The sequence below is a fragment of the Aphelocoma coerulescens genome (assembly GCF_041296385.1).
Source record: "Aphelocoma coerulescens isolate FSJ_1873_10779 chromosome Z unlocalized genomic scaffold, UR_Acoe_1.0 ChrZ, whole genome shotgun sequence".
Taxonomy (NCBI): Eukaryota; Metazoa; Chordata; class Aves; order Passeriformes; family Corvidae; genus Aphelocoma; species Aphelocoma coerulescens.
This window is the reverse complement of record NW_027184085.1, coordinates 54,750,683-54,767,728: the sequence shown is the minus strand read 5'-3', so window position 1 is coordinate 54,767,728 and position 17,046 is coordinate 54,750,683. Positions and strand designations below refer to the sequence as shown.

General features: G+C 42.1%; 1 protein-coding gene across 4 annotated transcripts in view; it reads left to right on the top strand.

Annotated features, from left to right (window-relative positions):
• Nucleotides 1-17,046, top strand: part of PALM2AKAP2 (PALM2 and AKAP2 fusion) — a 265,609-nt gene that overhangs the window by 233,541 nt on the left and 15,022 nt on the right. For all 4 annotated transcript variants that reach the window (XM_069002320.1, XM_069002322.1, XM_069002321.1 and 1 more), the window contains one exon: nucleotides 9,935-12,347. In XM_069002320.1, coding sequence (XP_068858421.1) covers nucleotides 9,935-12,347 — 2,413 coding nt within the window. The remainder of the gene's footprint in view (nucleotides 1-9,934; nucleotides 12,348-17,046) is intronic.

The following is a 17,046-nucleotide window of genomic DNA, read 5'->3' as shown; positions in this document are numbered from 1 at the left end:
AATAAGGAATTTTTAATAAAATCCTAAACAAGTCTCACTTTTAATGAAATATTCTCCTGCAGGAGATAGTGAGATGACTGAAATATGCATAGTTTTTGTTATGAGCAAAGCATAGATGAAGTTGCTAACTGTTCACAACCCCAAACTCACATGGTGCATCATATTTATAGCCTAGGAACAGCAATGGCATGTGGAGAATTTAGCAACATCCTCCTTCTTGCAGACTGTACACATTTGGCCTCTCACTAGCAAAACTATTTTGTAGACTCTGTAGTCTGACCTTCTGTTAAATAGTATTTATTTGCTGGATATTTCTTGAAATGGTGTATCAAAGTCCAACATCCTGTCTACATCGGATTAATCATTTAATGATAGCGAGTTTCATTTTGTGGGTATGTGTCTTTGAAGGGGGATTTTTCTATGTACAAAGTCCAGAAAATTAAATTACATGCATGCCCTTACAGGAAGAACCCTGTGAATTCACTCCCACTAGAGTTACAAGGTTTTGGCTCTTCAGCTAAAATCTCCAAATACTGTTGTCTCCATGGTATGTTTCTGGAAAAAGGGACTGGGAGTGAAAGCATTTTTGTGTGGTAGTTCCCTGATGGACGCTGGGCATGGTGACACGCTGGAGAGCGTGACTCAGGCAGGAGAGGTGATGTGCCAGGCTCTTGTTGGAAGTGGCTTCTCTTCCCACGTGGGCGCATAACACAGCTAATGGCAGAGACTTCCGTTATATGCTTGGACCACCATCATATTTCCCCCCTCTTCATTTACATAAAGTGATTTTCGAGTTAGCACTAGGCTAGGTATTCTCTTCTCAAGTACTTTCAGTTTTCTTTTTATAATGTTCCAGGCATGAGCTTTTGCCTGAGTCTGGAGGTAGCAGCCTAAAATACATTTTGGGTAGAGCTAATTCTAAATAGGGGCCTTTTAAAGCCACTACATGCTCTCTCTTAATAGAGTTTTAGAGGTCTCTAGCTTTAAAATAACTCAATTTCCTTGAAAAACTGGGAAGACAGCAATCTGTAGAGTGCTTAAGCCAGCTGGCTGGTTGAGCCCTCAGACTGTAGCCTTCCCAAGGCTCACTGCTTGCAGTGAATAAACATCGTCCTGTTCTTAGTGCTGCTGGCAGAGCAGGCTACCTCTGGATGAGACACACTGCACTGTGCATGGTTACGTAGGCATACCTTCATTTAAGGAGATTTTGTTGTGATGGGTCTTAATCTAATGGATGAGAGCAGCTGTAACAAGTCTTACTGATAAAGACAAAACATCAACAATAATTCTTAACCTTCTTCAGCTGTCAGAGAAACAGATGTTTGGCCTTATATTTCTAAGCATAATTTGTTCCTTTAGCCCAGTAAAGCCTCTCTGGCAGTACTCCTATCAAACTCCAATAGGTATTGAACAGCCATGCCTTTCAGAAGTACAGCAAGTATTAATTAGGCTTTAGAAAATCGTTAAAAGCAGCATGATCTCCTACAGTTAACATTTGTGAAACAGAGAATTGAAAGTGAAAAATCTTAGTCTTCATTCGCAAAGGTTTGTAGGTGGTTGCTTCAGCTGAAGCATTCAATTCCTACTCTATTGCCCTTGAAAGTAAGTGGTGAAAGAACTCCAGCACAGAGATTGTGTATCTTTTCTCAGAAAATGCAGTTTAGGCTGCCATTTATGAAAGATTTATCGAATTGTACCAGCTGCTGAAAGACTGTGTATCCTCAGAAGACTTTAATACTAATACATCTCAGAAAGCCTATTTGTTTAAGGTAGGTTTATCTCTGTTCCTCACATTTATTAAAGCAGGTTTTCCTAGCAACCATAAGATCTGCTCAAAGAGCAAGTGAACTGCATAGCCTTCTGTCTTCATTTACTGCCTTCCTCCTGCCCCTGCCTAACCCAGATTCCTTCCTCAGGAGGTCCCTTTCTCATGCACCAAAATGATTAACGTGCCAGTATTTTTCTGGAGATCTCTCATTTACATAGGAGAGTTATAAATCCATTCTTTAGACAGAGCAGGAACCCTGTGCCCCCAATGAAAAGACTAAGGAATTTTCCCCTTGTCTGTATTCTTTTTCGTGCAAGCAACCGTAAAGGTCACTCTTTCCTTGTGCTGACATTATCTAGATGGGTTAGAGAGTATTAAGAGCAAGGCTTAGTTTAGCGTCCTTTCCCCTCCCCACTGGGATTAGATCATGCTTTATCAGAGCAATTGTTCCATCCTCGACATGTGCAGGGCAGATTTCGACTGCAGCATTTTTCATGCATACATCCAGAAGTCATGTTCTGCTCAACTCAGTATCTGTATTAGGCACTCTGTTAAGCTGAACATTTTTCTGTCCTTATTCAGCTGGGATTTCTCCTCTTCCATTTAACATCAAACCAAGGGCTGAGTGTGAGAGAGTGCTACTAACAGCAGAGCCATTCGCTCAGCTCCACCAGCACCAGCTGAGGGGAGCCTACCCAAGCGGACTCTGTAAATGCAATAGCACAGGATTTGTAACCTTCAGTTGTGAAGAAGAAATTCTCCTTCTGTTTCTTAAGGACTGTATCATGCATTGAATTCCCTGCCAGGTAGTGGGCAGTTTTCTAATTGTGTACTGTTCCTTATGTGTTAGTTGGATGGGATGCTCTTTATTTCTCCCCCAAACCCTTGCACTTCCTTAGACAGTATTGGAGGCTGCTTCACGAGATCAGATTTACCATTTTAAGTGACTTAGCACCACAACCTCTTTAAATCAAGTATCCCAGCTGTTGGAATTCAATCTTGTTTCAGCAAAAGGAGATTTCAGAGACAAGCCATGGAAAAATAAACCTTACGAAAAATCTGTAACGAAGTTAAAAAGTACTAACCATCTGTGGTGGTGCACTTGATTAACACTCTAACGTGGTTTTTATTGACCTTGAGTCCAGTGCTGTCCCTCAGCAGCATTGCTTTGTTTCCCATGCCTGCAAATGAGATGTACTGTTCTTTCTGTCCCAGGGAACTGAGTGAAGCAACACGAGAAATAATAATACTTAGTGGTGCATTTTAATTTGGGGTAGAAATAATTTTGCAAGTGAAAGGAGTATCAGAAGTGGGATTTGAACTGATGAGAGTGATGATAAGAACACATTTTTCTGGATGAAATGTGTTCTTATGCACGCATTTACTGCTCTAATTCAGTTGCACTTTCAGGCTGACCTACATTACAAGAAGCTAACAGTGCAGAGAACAGGAGAATGGCCTTTTGAATTCAGATTCTGGTACCTGACATCATCACCAGTTTACTGATCTCTTGGGTTCTTCAAGCTCCTGGTTCTTCCTGTGTGCAACTGATAGAAAACGGGGTGTGAGCGTGGAGTGTGGCAGCACCAAACAGTGCTGCACTTTCTGAATGAGAGTTTAATCACAGCTTCCTGTAATTTCAGATTTGCATCTTGATTATTTAAAACTGAACAGAGGTTTCACAGCAAAGCTAAACAGCCCCACACAGAGTAGTATCTGCATCTACACCACTTGTATATTGCTTTCCCTACTACCAGCTGTGTAACCATCATACTCTAATAAACTCTGCATTGTTTCTTCTTTATCAGAGGTGGTATTTCTTTTCACTCAGCAGTTAGCAGCGTTTTGTCCCTAAATATTAATTTCTGTATATATCCCTTTTTCCATACAGGTGCTTTGTGCAGTTACAGTTCTTTGCAGGAATTAAAATGTTTTGTAAAAAGAAGTTAGTGTTTTATTGTTGCTTTTTTACAACGGCTGCGCTGGCATTAAAGAAGGAAGATTTATTTTCTTGCTGCTGTAGCAGTAGTTGAAATCTGGTTATTAGGGTTGCAAATTCTTCATGGAGGGACCAGATCTGTGTTTTTAGGAAGCAAGAGAAAATAACTGGCATACAAGATCAGGTGGTTTCCTACCTGTGGAAAACCTCTTCAATTTATGTACCCTGGAATTAGTAGGAAATAGTAAGGTTTATTACAACTTTGGATCCTGACTTACTCAGGAAAAACTTCACCTATTTGTTATTGAGGGCGCAAAAAATACTGGAGCTACAGAGGCACATGTGGAAAAATACAGTGTCAATTGATTGTGTCTTCATCATTAAAATATCCTGTCAGACAGTATATGTTTATCATTAAAGTATTCGTAGTTCTTGGGCCATTTGTATCCCTCTTTAATTTTTTACAGCAGCAAAATAAGATTAGAGTTTGATTTGATAAAAGAGCTTTCTAGTGTATCACAGGGGGAAGCTGAAGCCTGTGGCTCAGCTGGAATGAAAAAAATATTGAAAAGCCTTTCATGCGTTTTCTGAAAGAATGCAATCACAACTTCTTTGCTAAAACAGATGAAAAAAGGAAATAGGAAAACCACATAAAAAGTGTCACACAGCAAGCTCTTCAAGTAAGCACTTTTTTTGGCACTGTATCTCCACATCTCTTATTACTGTCTGTATTCCAAAAGAGCCCCTCACTGCATCTTAGGGAAGGTAGTATGAAGTTGAATTTTTTTTCTTTAGAACCACTCTTGTGATTTCTGAAGTGTTTAGGAGACAAACCAGCATTTCATAAAGAAAATATGTACTGTCTGGCTCCCTCAGAAAAGTCACAGAAGAGAGTAGAGAGCTGCTTGAGGAGAATGTCATTGTGACATTTAGCACTAACACATTTTAGTAACCAGATGTTTTTTCAGTCTTTATATTGAAGACACTGTATAATGTACTGTGGAAGGAACAGGCCAGGTTTTGCTTTTTGTGTGCAAGTAGCATTGTGAATGGAATTATTCAAGGTAGTGTCAGCATGTGCCTGACATATCTAAAATTCAAAATTTGGCAACAGAATTTGAGGATTTTTTTTTTCTGAAACTTGAATTTTATTTCTTTAAGTGGAAAGTTGTAAAATTTTTGGACAACACTTCCCTTAGCAGTTTAAAAACTTTTAGATATCGGTATAAAATACTGTATGAAAAGGGGAGGCTCTTTCACACAGGAGCAAGAAGACAATACTTTGGGTTTGGATTTTGGGTTTTTTTGTGTTTTGGTTTGGGTTTTTTAATGAAAATGTATGGTTTCTGTAGGTGATGTAGGTAGAAACACTTTCTTTCCTTGAGTTCCATGTCATCATCTTCACCCCTCTTCCCCCATCCCATTTCTAGGATGTTTCTGAACATTTTTTTTTCCAGCTACTGCTTTCTCTTAGCTCACCCAAATAGGAAGTTTCCATAACACAAATGTTTGGCCCATTTCTTCAGACTGCTTTGTGCAAAGGCTCTCACTGGCACATTCTTGTCCCTCCAGTGTCAACCAGGGACAATCACATTTTTGGAGGTGTATGGGGTGGCAGCCACCCCATGAGGCCCTGCTAAGGGAGGGAGGGAATGCAGGACCTGTTGTGAGACAGGAGCTGCTGCAGTGGTTTGGGCTGTCATTGCCGCCTGGCATGGGGTGGGATGGTGGCACCTGTCTGAGTACCTGTTGTGTGGTAGGGAACATGAGCTGTGAGGGATGGGTGCTATCACCAGTTACAACTGCAGCTTTCATTAAGAACTGCAACACTTCATGTCCCTACCATCCTTATAAAGAAAATGAGTTCTGCAAAGGCTTACTGTCACTGGCAAGCCTGGAGCAATACCTGTGCTGGCTAGGAGTTTTGTCTCTGGACAGGGTAGGTGTCTGGAAGCACAGAGGTTCAGCTCTGACTTCTGCGTCTTTGTTATGTTTCGGATTGGCTCAATCTGTTACACAGGTGGCAGCTGTGTTCTTCAAAAGGGTGAGGTGAATGAAAGCAGCTGCCCTCTTGAAGGTTTGCCAGGATCAACCTCCTAACAAATCCATCATTTGCTTCCTTCTTATTTGGAAATAAGACATCAGAGAGGCAGGCCAAGACAGTAGGAGAAGAGGGAGAGGATGACTGACATCAGCAAGGAGGCATGGATTAGCCAGTCAACCATCTGTAAATGAGGTTTTACTACTAAAACTTCTTCATGTATGGTGGGCCCAATAGTCAGATCCAAAAGAAGAGTGGAAAGGGTTGAACAAAACGATGGTTCAGTGGGAGGAGAAGCAATTAAAGTACAGGACATCTCCAAAAGAATATGAAAGCTGAAGAAATGGAAGGTTGACAATGCTACTGAAGCCAGGAGACCAACAGCATCAGAAGCTGTATTGAAATGTGGCTGGAGTTATTGTAGAAGCCCACAATGAGAAAACTTTTGGGTTTTCTTAAACCATGAAACTTCTTAGTAGTTCAGTACTTTCCCTTCCCACCACTGCCCCTGATGCTTCAGAAGAATGTTGATCTAGCTCAGAAGGATTGCCTCCCACTTGTTTCCGTAGGCATTTTGTGTTGCATCAAACAAAGGAGGGCACTGGCAGCACGTTTGCTGGGTCTTACTAGTAGCACACCCACAATTTTTTCCTTCTAAAAGAGCTGATTGCCCAAACACTTACACTTTTGTAGATGAACAATTCAGCCAAAGAGAAAATATGCTAATAATTTTCTAAGCTGCTAATAACTGTAGTTTACTAAAGTGCAGCAGCATTGTAGAAGTGACACTGATTGCCCTGTTGCATCTTGACTTAGAAATGAATGCACATTCAGAGATTGTGTAAATGTAACAGCAGCTTCTGGAAATCTGTGTCTAGATGAGCAGTTTAAGCCCATCAACTGTGAGTGCTGTATTGCTGACTACAATTAGGTTTGAATGCAGCCCTTTTCCCATTCACAGGTCTTTGTAATGGTGCAGGCTTTGAAAAGCCTCCTCCCTGTAGGCAGCAAATACAAAGCTGCTGGTACAGACTTATCACCGAAGAGCAAAAGCAGCCCCCTGCAAAGCTCGGCTCCTTCTGCCAAACAGCTGAGCAGGGGGTCTGTGTGCATCCCACTGCCCCCCTCCAAACCGCCTCCCACCGGTGGTGGCTCATCCCAACATGTGCCATTTTCCCACACCCAGTCAGTTATCCTGGGCAGGTGCTGTGGCCTGGATTGTCTCAGAAAGCTTTGTTTTGTCATCTACGTCTGTCCTTAGTTATCTCAGTTCTCTTCTTCAAGTAATTCATCCAGTAGATTGATTTCTGCTCCTCACAGTAGTGTCTGGAACATACTCTTTGTTGCCATGACCTCACAAAGTTGTCCCCAGATTCTCACAGAATGTTTTGAGGAAAGAAAAGGGGTGGTTCTTTTAAAACATTTTTTTTTCCTCTGCTAGCAAGCCTCACTGGCTTCTCTGCCATGCTGGGAGTCCTTCTTCATGTTCAATTAGTACTCCCTAGCACAGAAAGGCTCCTCCAATAAGAGGCAATGTTTCCTCATAGGTTTTACTGCGTAATTGTCTGTTTTGCTACATAATTACATGTGCCACACTAATTGCACAGACACATGCACTTCCAGAATTACATGCTGTAACAAATGCATTCCCTGATTAGACTGTTAAGTGCATGTGCCTTAATTGTGTGCTGTGGGTTGCAGCTATGGTGAGAGGATGGGCTCTTACTTGCTAAGAGATTTAGGCAAAACACTGCACCTGTGGTTCTGTTACTGAACTTGAGTATCCAAATACAGTGTGAACTGGAGTGGTTCACACATTAGAGAAGTGGTGGAAATAGACATGCTTTAGTGACTGTGGTCTCTGGGACAATCAGGTGTATTCCCAGCTCCATGGTGTGCAGGTACAAGAAGTACAGGAACAGGGGGCCCTTCAGCTCTGGTTTGGCTCTGCAGGGAGATGTGTTTCAGTGGCAGGAGAACGCGTCTTCATTAACTGGTTTTCTGTGTCTGTTCAAGATATGTTCTTACGGTTACAGAGGACACGTGGTTAGCTACCAATGTCACTGGTGGCTTTGATCTGTCTGATTAGAAGTGAATATTAGCGGGAGCATAATTGCATACCCATGGTTTGTGTTAAAGGGGACAGCTATCAGTCCTGCACTTGGCACAGACTGCTCTAGCTGCCTGTGTACTCCTTTTTGCACCAGCAAGTCAAGCAGAGAAGATGTTACCCCAAATATCAAAAAGGTATTGCAGTCTTAAATCCTGTCACCTGAGTACCTATTGTGTACATGGAGTTCTGCCAGCAAATCAAGAGCAGTTCTTGCCCTTTCAGGTTAAAAGAAACCTTTATCTATGATACTTTAATTCCATCTGTGTCTGCTTGAAAAAGTAAGCAATTTTTATACTCACTCTGTATTTGTGTGCAGAACATCTGACTTCTTGAATATGTCATTAACGGGACTAAACAAGAAACTGGCCACATTTAGATATGTAAATGATGAAAAATACAATATGCTTTAAGAAAAGAACTGCTAGAAACTTCAGCTGGAGTATTTCTTAGTTCAGCAGAAAGTGAAGAAATGAAGATAGTAAAACCAGTGAAGTTTGTCAAGTAAAATATATAGACAAAAGCAGGTTGTTTGTTTTTAAACATTTTTTCCAATGTTTAAGCACAATTAAGAAGAAAATATCTAATGGCTGAAGCCAGCATTGTCCTCAATTGTGTACAACTACATAATTAGACAAAAAGCTCTTCAGAGAGCTCTTCTGGGTGACTGGCTGTAATTTTTTAAGGTGTGTCAAATGCATTTGCCCATGTAAATCCAGCAGCAATTTGATTGTTCAGGTCACCAGTAAGTGCCATTGTGCTCCTTGTTGATCATCTTCTGCTGCAGTGTGTATTAATAGCATGCTGGATAAGGGACAGCCAGGCGGGGGTGACCACCAGACAATGGTGCTCTTGTTGGTAGCCACTGAGTTCACGGGGTTTGATCATTGCCATTTGCTTTCAAAGCCCATGCCTCACACATAGAAATACATAAGGAAAGCAAGAGAGAGACCTCAGATACCACCTTTCTGTTTTAAAAGGCGAGTCAAAGTGAATAAGGTATCACTTTTGATTTTCGTGATTTAGGAAGTTAGCAAGAGTTAGCAAGTGCTTTTTGAAGGACCACGTTTAAAATGTTCTCATTATTTTTGGTGTTTTGGATTGGTTTTGCCTTTTAACAGTATAGAATTATTGAGAAGTTAACTGATGTGTTACCAACTTAATCAGAAGTTCCTTCAGACTTTACTCACAGCAAGTTCACTAGGCTGCTTGACCAGTAAAATCTGCCTGTATATGAGCATAAATAGTATTTCTTTCAGTAACCTCCTTGTGACCAGAGGTAACACATCAGGGAGAAACATGAATCCAGTACATCTGCACTACAGATCAAAGAAGTGGGAGGGAGGAGACCATGACTGCGGTCCCTGTCATGCTCCTTGTGTTGTTCTTCATGCTGTGGGAGTTGCAGGTGTATCCCAAGTGCAGTTGTGTGTGGGTTTCTATGTGGGATGGAAAAAGACCCCATGTCTTTAGAGCACTATATAATTCTACCTCGTGTTTGATGACCAGGATTGAGCCACTGAGAATTGAACATTCCCTTCCGTTGCCACGTCCTTTTTCCTAACTTGGTGTGAATCACCAACTCTTTCTGCACATTAGCATCTGTTTCTGCAAAGCACGGGCAGTAATACTTTTCATCTGTAGAAGCATAATGAGATTTCCTTTAGGTGTGGAAAGCATTTTTAGAGTACCAAGATGATAGTTGTTGTATACTGCATGTGCAAATCTTTGAAGAATCTAAACTGCCAAGTTACTGTTAACTTAGAAATTCAAATCTTAGTCCTAGTCACAGACCAAGACACGGGCATGAAATAATGACAAAGTAAGGATGGTAAGTGAATGGGATATTCTTAAATGAAAGTTTGTTGTTGTTTTAGTACCTTTTCCAGCATATGGTAAGGTAACTTCCTGTTTTTTATGTTAATGGCTTGCCTTGCTTTCCCACACTCTGAGGGAATGCTTTAATCTCAAGTTTAAGAAGCACTAGGATTTGTTTTCCAGATGGTGCTTCCTCTGCAAAAAATTAGGTGTTCTTTTTTTAAGACTTCATCATAATTTTGCTCTCTTTTATTTTAGAAATCTTCCAGAATCCCTGAGGATGACATCAGGTTAAGAAAAAACAGAGACGAAAACTGTGCCAATTTCTTGGAGCCAGCTACTGTGCTTGCTACAAAGGAAGAGAAAATGGAAATTGAAGTTCCAGTTTCTGAACACAAAAGCATCACCACAGTGGCTTCACCACATCCCATAGACAATCCAACCCACTTCTTTTCCCCTGCTTCCAGCCGAAACGGACTTAGTGACAGGCATGAATCCCTGGACAGTGAAGTTGCTAAAGAGATCAGATACCTAGATGAAGTGCTGGAGGCAAATTGCTGCGATTCTGCTGCAGACAGTACATTTAATGGGACATCCTCCCCTGAACCAAGTGCAGTCTCCATTATGGATGGCTCAGGAGCATCTGCTAATGTCAATAAAGAGTCAGTATCCAGTGGAAGGGAAGAAAATGTAGCAGACAAGCAGCCATCCTTGGAAGTTGAGCCATGTGAAGCTAGTATAACAGATGAGAACCTGAAATCTAATGGCCATTCCTTGGGTGGACTGAAAGAAGACATTAGGGAGAGTCTGAAGGTGCCCGGAAGTCCCACTTCTTCAAATAGTTCTAGAAGATCCTCTAAGGATGGAGAAACTACTCTTACAACCCTTAAGAAAGAGGCAAAGTTTGAACTGCGAGCCTTTCACGAAGAGAAAAAGCCCTCAAAGCTCTTTGAAGATGAGGAAGAGAAGGAAAAATACAGAGTCCGCAAAGTGAGACCATCGGAAGAAATGATGGAACTTGAAAAGGAAAGAAGGGAACTCATTAAAAGCCAGGCTGTCAAGAAGAACCCCAACATTGCTGCCAAATGGTGGAACCCTCCTCAGGAGAAGCCCCTGGAGGATCAACTGGATGAAGAGCATCTGGAGTCTCACAAGAAGTACAAGGAGCGCAAGGAGAGGCAGCAGCAGCAGCAGCAGCAGCAGCAGCAGCAAGGCGCGACACCAACATCCCCCAAACAGGTCAGCTGCTCCTTTGTACCCCCAGAGCCAGTGAATATCAAGAAAGAAGATATTGTCACAGAGCAGATTGACTTCTTGGCTGCCAGGAAGCAGTTTCAGCTGATGGAGCATTCAGGTCCAACTCAGGGTCAGGCCCCGCCAAGGCGATCAGGAACACCCAAAATGTTCTCCATCAAACCCTTCTACAAAAGCCTCAATTCTCCACAGGCGGACAGGCCAATGTCCTCTGTGACTAGACCCGTTTCAGTGTGTGGGCAAACTGGACAGCTTGAGGGTAACAATGTCACGGTTGTCAAAACACAGAAAGTCTCCTGTAGCTCAGAAGATGACAAAAGCGCTCAGACTGTCACGGCTGACATGGCAAGAGAGTTACCTTGCAGTGATAGTCCCAGAGCTGGACCAGCCTCAAAGCTGTGGGCAGAGGATGGAGAATTCATGAGTGCAAGGGCAGTCTTCACAATGGTGAAGGATGATGGACAGGGAATTCTAGACCACTTCCCAAAGTCAGGCAGCGCCTCTTCCCCTCCAGAGGAGCTTGACTCTGGTTTGGATGATTTGTCTGTCAGGTCTCAGGATACCACCGTCTTGGAGACCCTTTCCAATGACTTCAGCATGGATAATATAAGTGACAGTGGTGCCTCCAATGAGACCATGAGCGCCCTGCAGGAAAGTTCTCTAGCGGATTTCTCCCTGCCACAGACCCCACAGGCTGACACTCCAGCAGAATGCAGGGCTGAAGGCATCTCCAAGTCTTTCAGTGACCCAGGCTGTGATTCACCCTCCTCTGCCTTGGCAGACTCCATGCTGATGGACGACCAGCTGGAGTACCATGCTGGCCTGCTGGTTCAAAACGCCATCCAACAAGCCATAGCTGAGCAAGTGGATAAAGGAAACTGCAAGGAAGAAGAAATTCCAGCAGAGAAAGAGGTCTCAGCCAAAGAGCAGCCAGCTGGCACTGGGCCTGCTCCAGCCTCCAAGGAGCATCAGAACCCAATGTTTGAGCCACCCCAGGTGTCTTCACCAGTTCAAGAAAAAAGGGACACCATACCAAAGACTTCAAAAGAGGAAGACTCAGGACTCAGGGAAGGGAAGAATTTGCAGCAGTCACCCATGTACTCAGCCAGCCAGCCATTCCTTGTGGAGGAAAACAGGCATGAAGTCAGCTATTTCAGCAAGTATTCAGAGGCAGCTGAGCTTAGGAGCACTGCCTCCATCCTGGCCACACAGGAGCCTGAGGTGACCGTGGGCCCTTTCAAGTTACGGTCAAGGAAACAGCGGACTTTGTCGATGATAGAAGAAGAGATCAGAGCTGCCCAGGAACGAGAAGAGGAGCTGAAGAGGCAGCGGCAGGGTCTGCAAATGGCACCAAGCCCTGTTACAAAGAGCGCACCACCCATGCCCACCAGAACTGTGTCTTACAAAACTGCACCAGGTAAGAGCCCCAGGTGTCAGAGTGGAAGTGAAATGTGACTGAAGAGTCACATATGGTTTAGTTTTATGTCATTTTTAAATGAAAACATTGTTTTGCAGGGGGTGGGAGGGCAGATGAGTTCATCTGCCTTGAAACTGCATAAAACAGCTTAACTTTCTGTCTGTGAGCACGCTAGCGGAAGGTTCTGGTTTTTCACAAATGTAGTGCAAGAGATCCTGATCATCCTTACTAAACCCTGTTCTGTATTTACCCACTGCTACATTGTAGCGTGACATGTCCATCCTCAGTGCTGCTCAGACCACCCACTGAAACTTAGGATCATCTCAAGGAAAGACAGCAGCAGTTTTTACAGCTGTGTGGCTATTTGAAAGACAAACATGCAAGGCATTTCTTAATAGGCTTCCTGTCCTCTTGCACATCATTAGGGAAGTGCAAAAGTAGTGGAGAAGTGCAGATTTTGGAGTTTTGATTTCTTTTTTTGTGTGCTTTGCTTTCTGTTTTCAGGTCTTGATCTTAATGAACTTTGTCTTGTAAAACGATAATCCAGAGGTGTATTTTAGCTGGTGTCATTCGCTACTGAATTATACAGGCATCACAAGCAAAATGTTCAATAGATTCAGTGGAAGTCTTCTTGACTGATCAGTTTCTGGGTTCTTTTGGTGACATTCACAGCAGTTGCAGCATATCTCTCTCCCTCTTCCCCCTCTCAAGAAATAGTATCAAACACTGATGCCTTCTAAATATAATACAGAAAAAATACATTAAAAAAAAAACCCAGAAACACTTATTAGGCTTACTTCTGTATAGTGATTTTATGAGCATATACCTACATAGGCTTTGCTAGTACTTACAGAGTTTATTAACAATGGTCATTGTGAAAAAGTATTCATTTTACCAAGAGTACTTAAATGCTGTCTTTATTCCCACTGGTGTAAATACGAGCCAGTGGTAGTCATTTCCTTTTGAAAGTCATGGTAAGCTTGAATAAGATCTAGATTTAGCCCATTACTCAGTGTGATTGTGGACTTGAAATTTTATGGAGCACATAAATAGCGAATACTTAGTTTTGTTTTCTTCTACAAAGAGGATTATCTTAACGTGTGTTTTTTGGAACAAAATGTAGCAAATATCAGTCATTTCTTTGAAGTGCTATTGTTATAACTTCTCTCGTACAGCATTTTTCATAAGGATCCCCTCTAATCTGAAGTGTTCTGAGAAATGTCTGACAAGATGTGAGATACAGGGCACCACAGACGTCAGTGAGGAGGACTTGTTGCGTAACGGTGTGCTCATGACTGCTTTCAAAAACAGCATCATGTGTAGCTGAAATGGGGCAGATAATGATTGTATTTTACTCAGAAGTGATGTTGGATGGGCTGCTGACACTAATGCTTATTTTAACAGCTTCTGGGAAAACGGCGTACTTCTGCTTTCTCTTCACAACAAGGCATTTACTTTGTGTCTGTAAAAATGTTTGTCGTAAATTACATTCTAGAGAAAATTATAAACTTCTGTTTATAATGAATCATTCCAGACAATTTCCTTTAAATGTCCAACTGCCATATGTTCAAGAAAGAAAATTGGGATCTCTTAGCCAATGACTCAAGCTACTGCAATTTACAGCTGGTGACAAGGCAAAGAAATAATTTCTAGGAAAAGATGAATATGTGGCAGTGTTTAAGAATGTCATTGATCAAAAAACCCACAAAGAACATTTGCCAAAGTCATTCTTAGTTCTTCTACTTTTGGTGCTTTCTGAACAGCAGAAATGTGCTCAGCATAGCTCTCAGCTGCAGGATAGCAGCTCAGCACCCTTAGCATTGGAAGGTGTGTAAACCTCAGCTCATCTCTTCCTTGCTGTCTCTTTAGCCAGCTGTATTGCAGTTAAAGCCTGCAGGCATCCTTAGAAACAGGGTGGAGGAATACCATGTAATCCCTTGCAGGGTTGCAGCAACTTTCCTTTTAATAGTTACAGGATCTTTTCAATATTTGCAAAAAAAGGCAAAATGTAATTTAGCAGAGCCACAAAAATCTGGTTGTTAGGATGTACCGAGGAGAGGCGACATACAGAGCGGAAAAGCAAACCTCCTTCTGGTGGGCACAGTAAGGAGTATGCTGTAGAATATGTCTGGTACTGTAATACATTTATCTAGTTTCACAAAGAAAAATAGTAGTAATTCTATTACTGATGATGATAATAATAATAAAGAAGAAACAGAGGTACTTTTGTCAGCAAATTGCCCTTTCCAAAGAAAGAATTGGCACTAGCATCAGGATACCTCAGCAGAAAGGAATTAAAGGGTCAAATATAAATTTGAAAAATCTGGTTTTAATCCTTAAGCGTGGAAGTGCAAACTCACTCTTTTGAGAAGGCATCATAATTAACTTAATTAGCAATGGCCTAACAATCAGACCTAACAACCAGGTGATGGTTTGGGCAGAGTAGCTTTACTAGGACTCCTGGTGTTCCCTGGTTATTTATTACTCCTGCCTCTCCTCACTGCTTTGAACTGTGTGAATATTTTTGTGGGTAACAGAAGGAAAAAACACAAAAAAGGACTGCAGTGAACTGCACTGTGATTTAACTGAAGTATGGTAGATTAACACAATTAATGTAGGTGTATGTGTGAAGTAACTGCTAATTACTTTGGATAGCAAACAGGCTGGCTTTACTCACCCTGACATGCAACTTTCATACAACTGATGGTAACTCTCAATTTGTATGCCACAATCCAAAAGGTCTCTTAGTAATAAACTTCTGTACTGCTAACAATTATCCTTTGAAGTTGGTTTAGATGCTTTGAAGCAACCTTTCAACCCATCTCAGATCACCGAATTGAGACACAGGGTAATCTCAGTGGAATATGCACACAGGACAAGAACTTCTCCAGGGTACTCCTGGAAAGGTGAAGATGAAGAACCTATGAGAATTTGTCCAAAAAAGTTGGGTTTCCTGCATGAGGAAACTCAAGAAAGACCAAAAAAGTGCCTGAGCATGGCTGTATGGATAGTCACCATGGATCCCAAAATATTTGTGGAGCCCTATTTAAATTTGAATGCTTCCTGTGTCGCTTTGCTGCAGCACTTTGCTGCAGCTGCTGCACTTGGCATGGTGTGAGCAGCTGTACAGCAAGACAGTGGTTTCCTCCAACAATGGGCAGGTGGTACAGCATCTCTCCTGGGCAGAGCATTTGGGGCTGTCTGATAGTTTATTTTGGAGCAGGATCATGAGAGTGTGACGTGAGAGGATCCAGCATAAGGTTGGTGTAATTCCCATGGTTTCTGTTACTCCTTTTATTAGGAGTAACTTTGACTATGAAGGACTTGTATCTAACTTCTGTATCTATAGTGCCTGGCTCTGAGTAACCCTGTTCCTCAACAGAGGTGTGAAAATCATTATATGAGAGGTCTTCGTTCAGTGAAGGCTTTTCATCTGGAGCCAAACCCTTTGTCAATATTTGCTGTCTCATGATGAGGGATGGGGAGTACCTAGCAGAAGAAGCCATGCCTGGGAGACACTTTGGGAAGCTGCCACATCTGCCTTTTTGGTGCTTGCCACTAAAGCACTGCCAGGTGAGACAGAAGGCACATTGTGCTTATCTGCAGGCACTCAAACCCTCTTACACAGGCATCAAGGAGAAGTGCCTACCATGCTCATTTTCTATTGCCCTGAGCTGATGAACTAATTGAGAAAATTTCAGTGGGTGGCCTAAGCCCAGTGGGGAAGTTGCAGCTCAGAAATGCAAGCAGTCAGATACCTCTAAACTGCAGGTAACTGTGAGGGATGTGTGTGTGCTGCCCTTTTCTTTCTTCTCTCTACTTTCTTACCGTGAGTGGCAGCTGTGGAGCTTAAGCCTCTGTCAGAGCAACCATTTCAGCCTGAAAGCCATTTTCCACTTCAAATTTTCTCTAACAAATACCTATGTTTAGGAGGCTTTCGGAAGGTTCAGCCGTAGTCTGATGATACTTTTTGTGTGGTGGGAAGAGAAGCAGAAACTTGGGGGCAAGATATTTTGTGGGCATTGCAAAAATTTTAATGCCTTGTATGCGTGCACAGAATAAGGATCAGATATATGCATGAACTCCTTTTTAAAATCAGAATTTTGAGAAAGGCTAGAGCAGAAATGTTTATAGAAGATGCTGTTTCCTTATCCCTTTATAGGCACTGGTATGAAGAAAAGAAAAGAAAGTTAATGATCTTCTCCAAGGATTCCTCTGGAGTGCTCATCTGTCACCCCCAGAATACTTCCAGGAGTGCCTTAACAGTATACTAACCCAGCTCATTTGCCTTTTGCTTTCTTACTCCCTCCCTAGTGGAGGATGCCTATGAAGTGAGAGAATCTTTGAGAGGTTCTTTATTTACTGTTTGCTTGTTTGTGATTTTGGCATACTCGCATTGCTCACCTGCTGCTCAAGAAGAGCAAAGAAGCCCACGTTTCACCTGGTGTGGTAATGAGGCTCCGCATTACTAGAGGGGACTCTTTTTTGATGTATTTCAGCAATCCCTGACTCCAGCACAGACTGGTTTCCTAAAACAATCTGTCCTGCTGAAATGTTATATTTTGAAAAGTTTTCTCTGCTATGCAGGTGCCTTAAAAAATTTCAGCAGCATCTCTAAGTAAAAAGTAGATATGTACATGTAGATTTGGGATGCTATAGCCTTTATATAAATACACGTATGTATAATATGTGTATATAT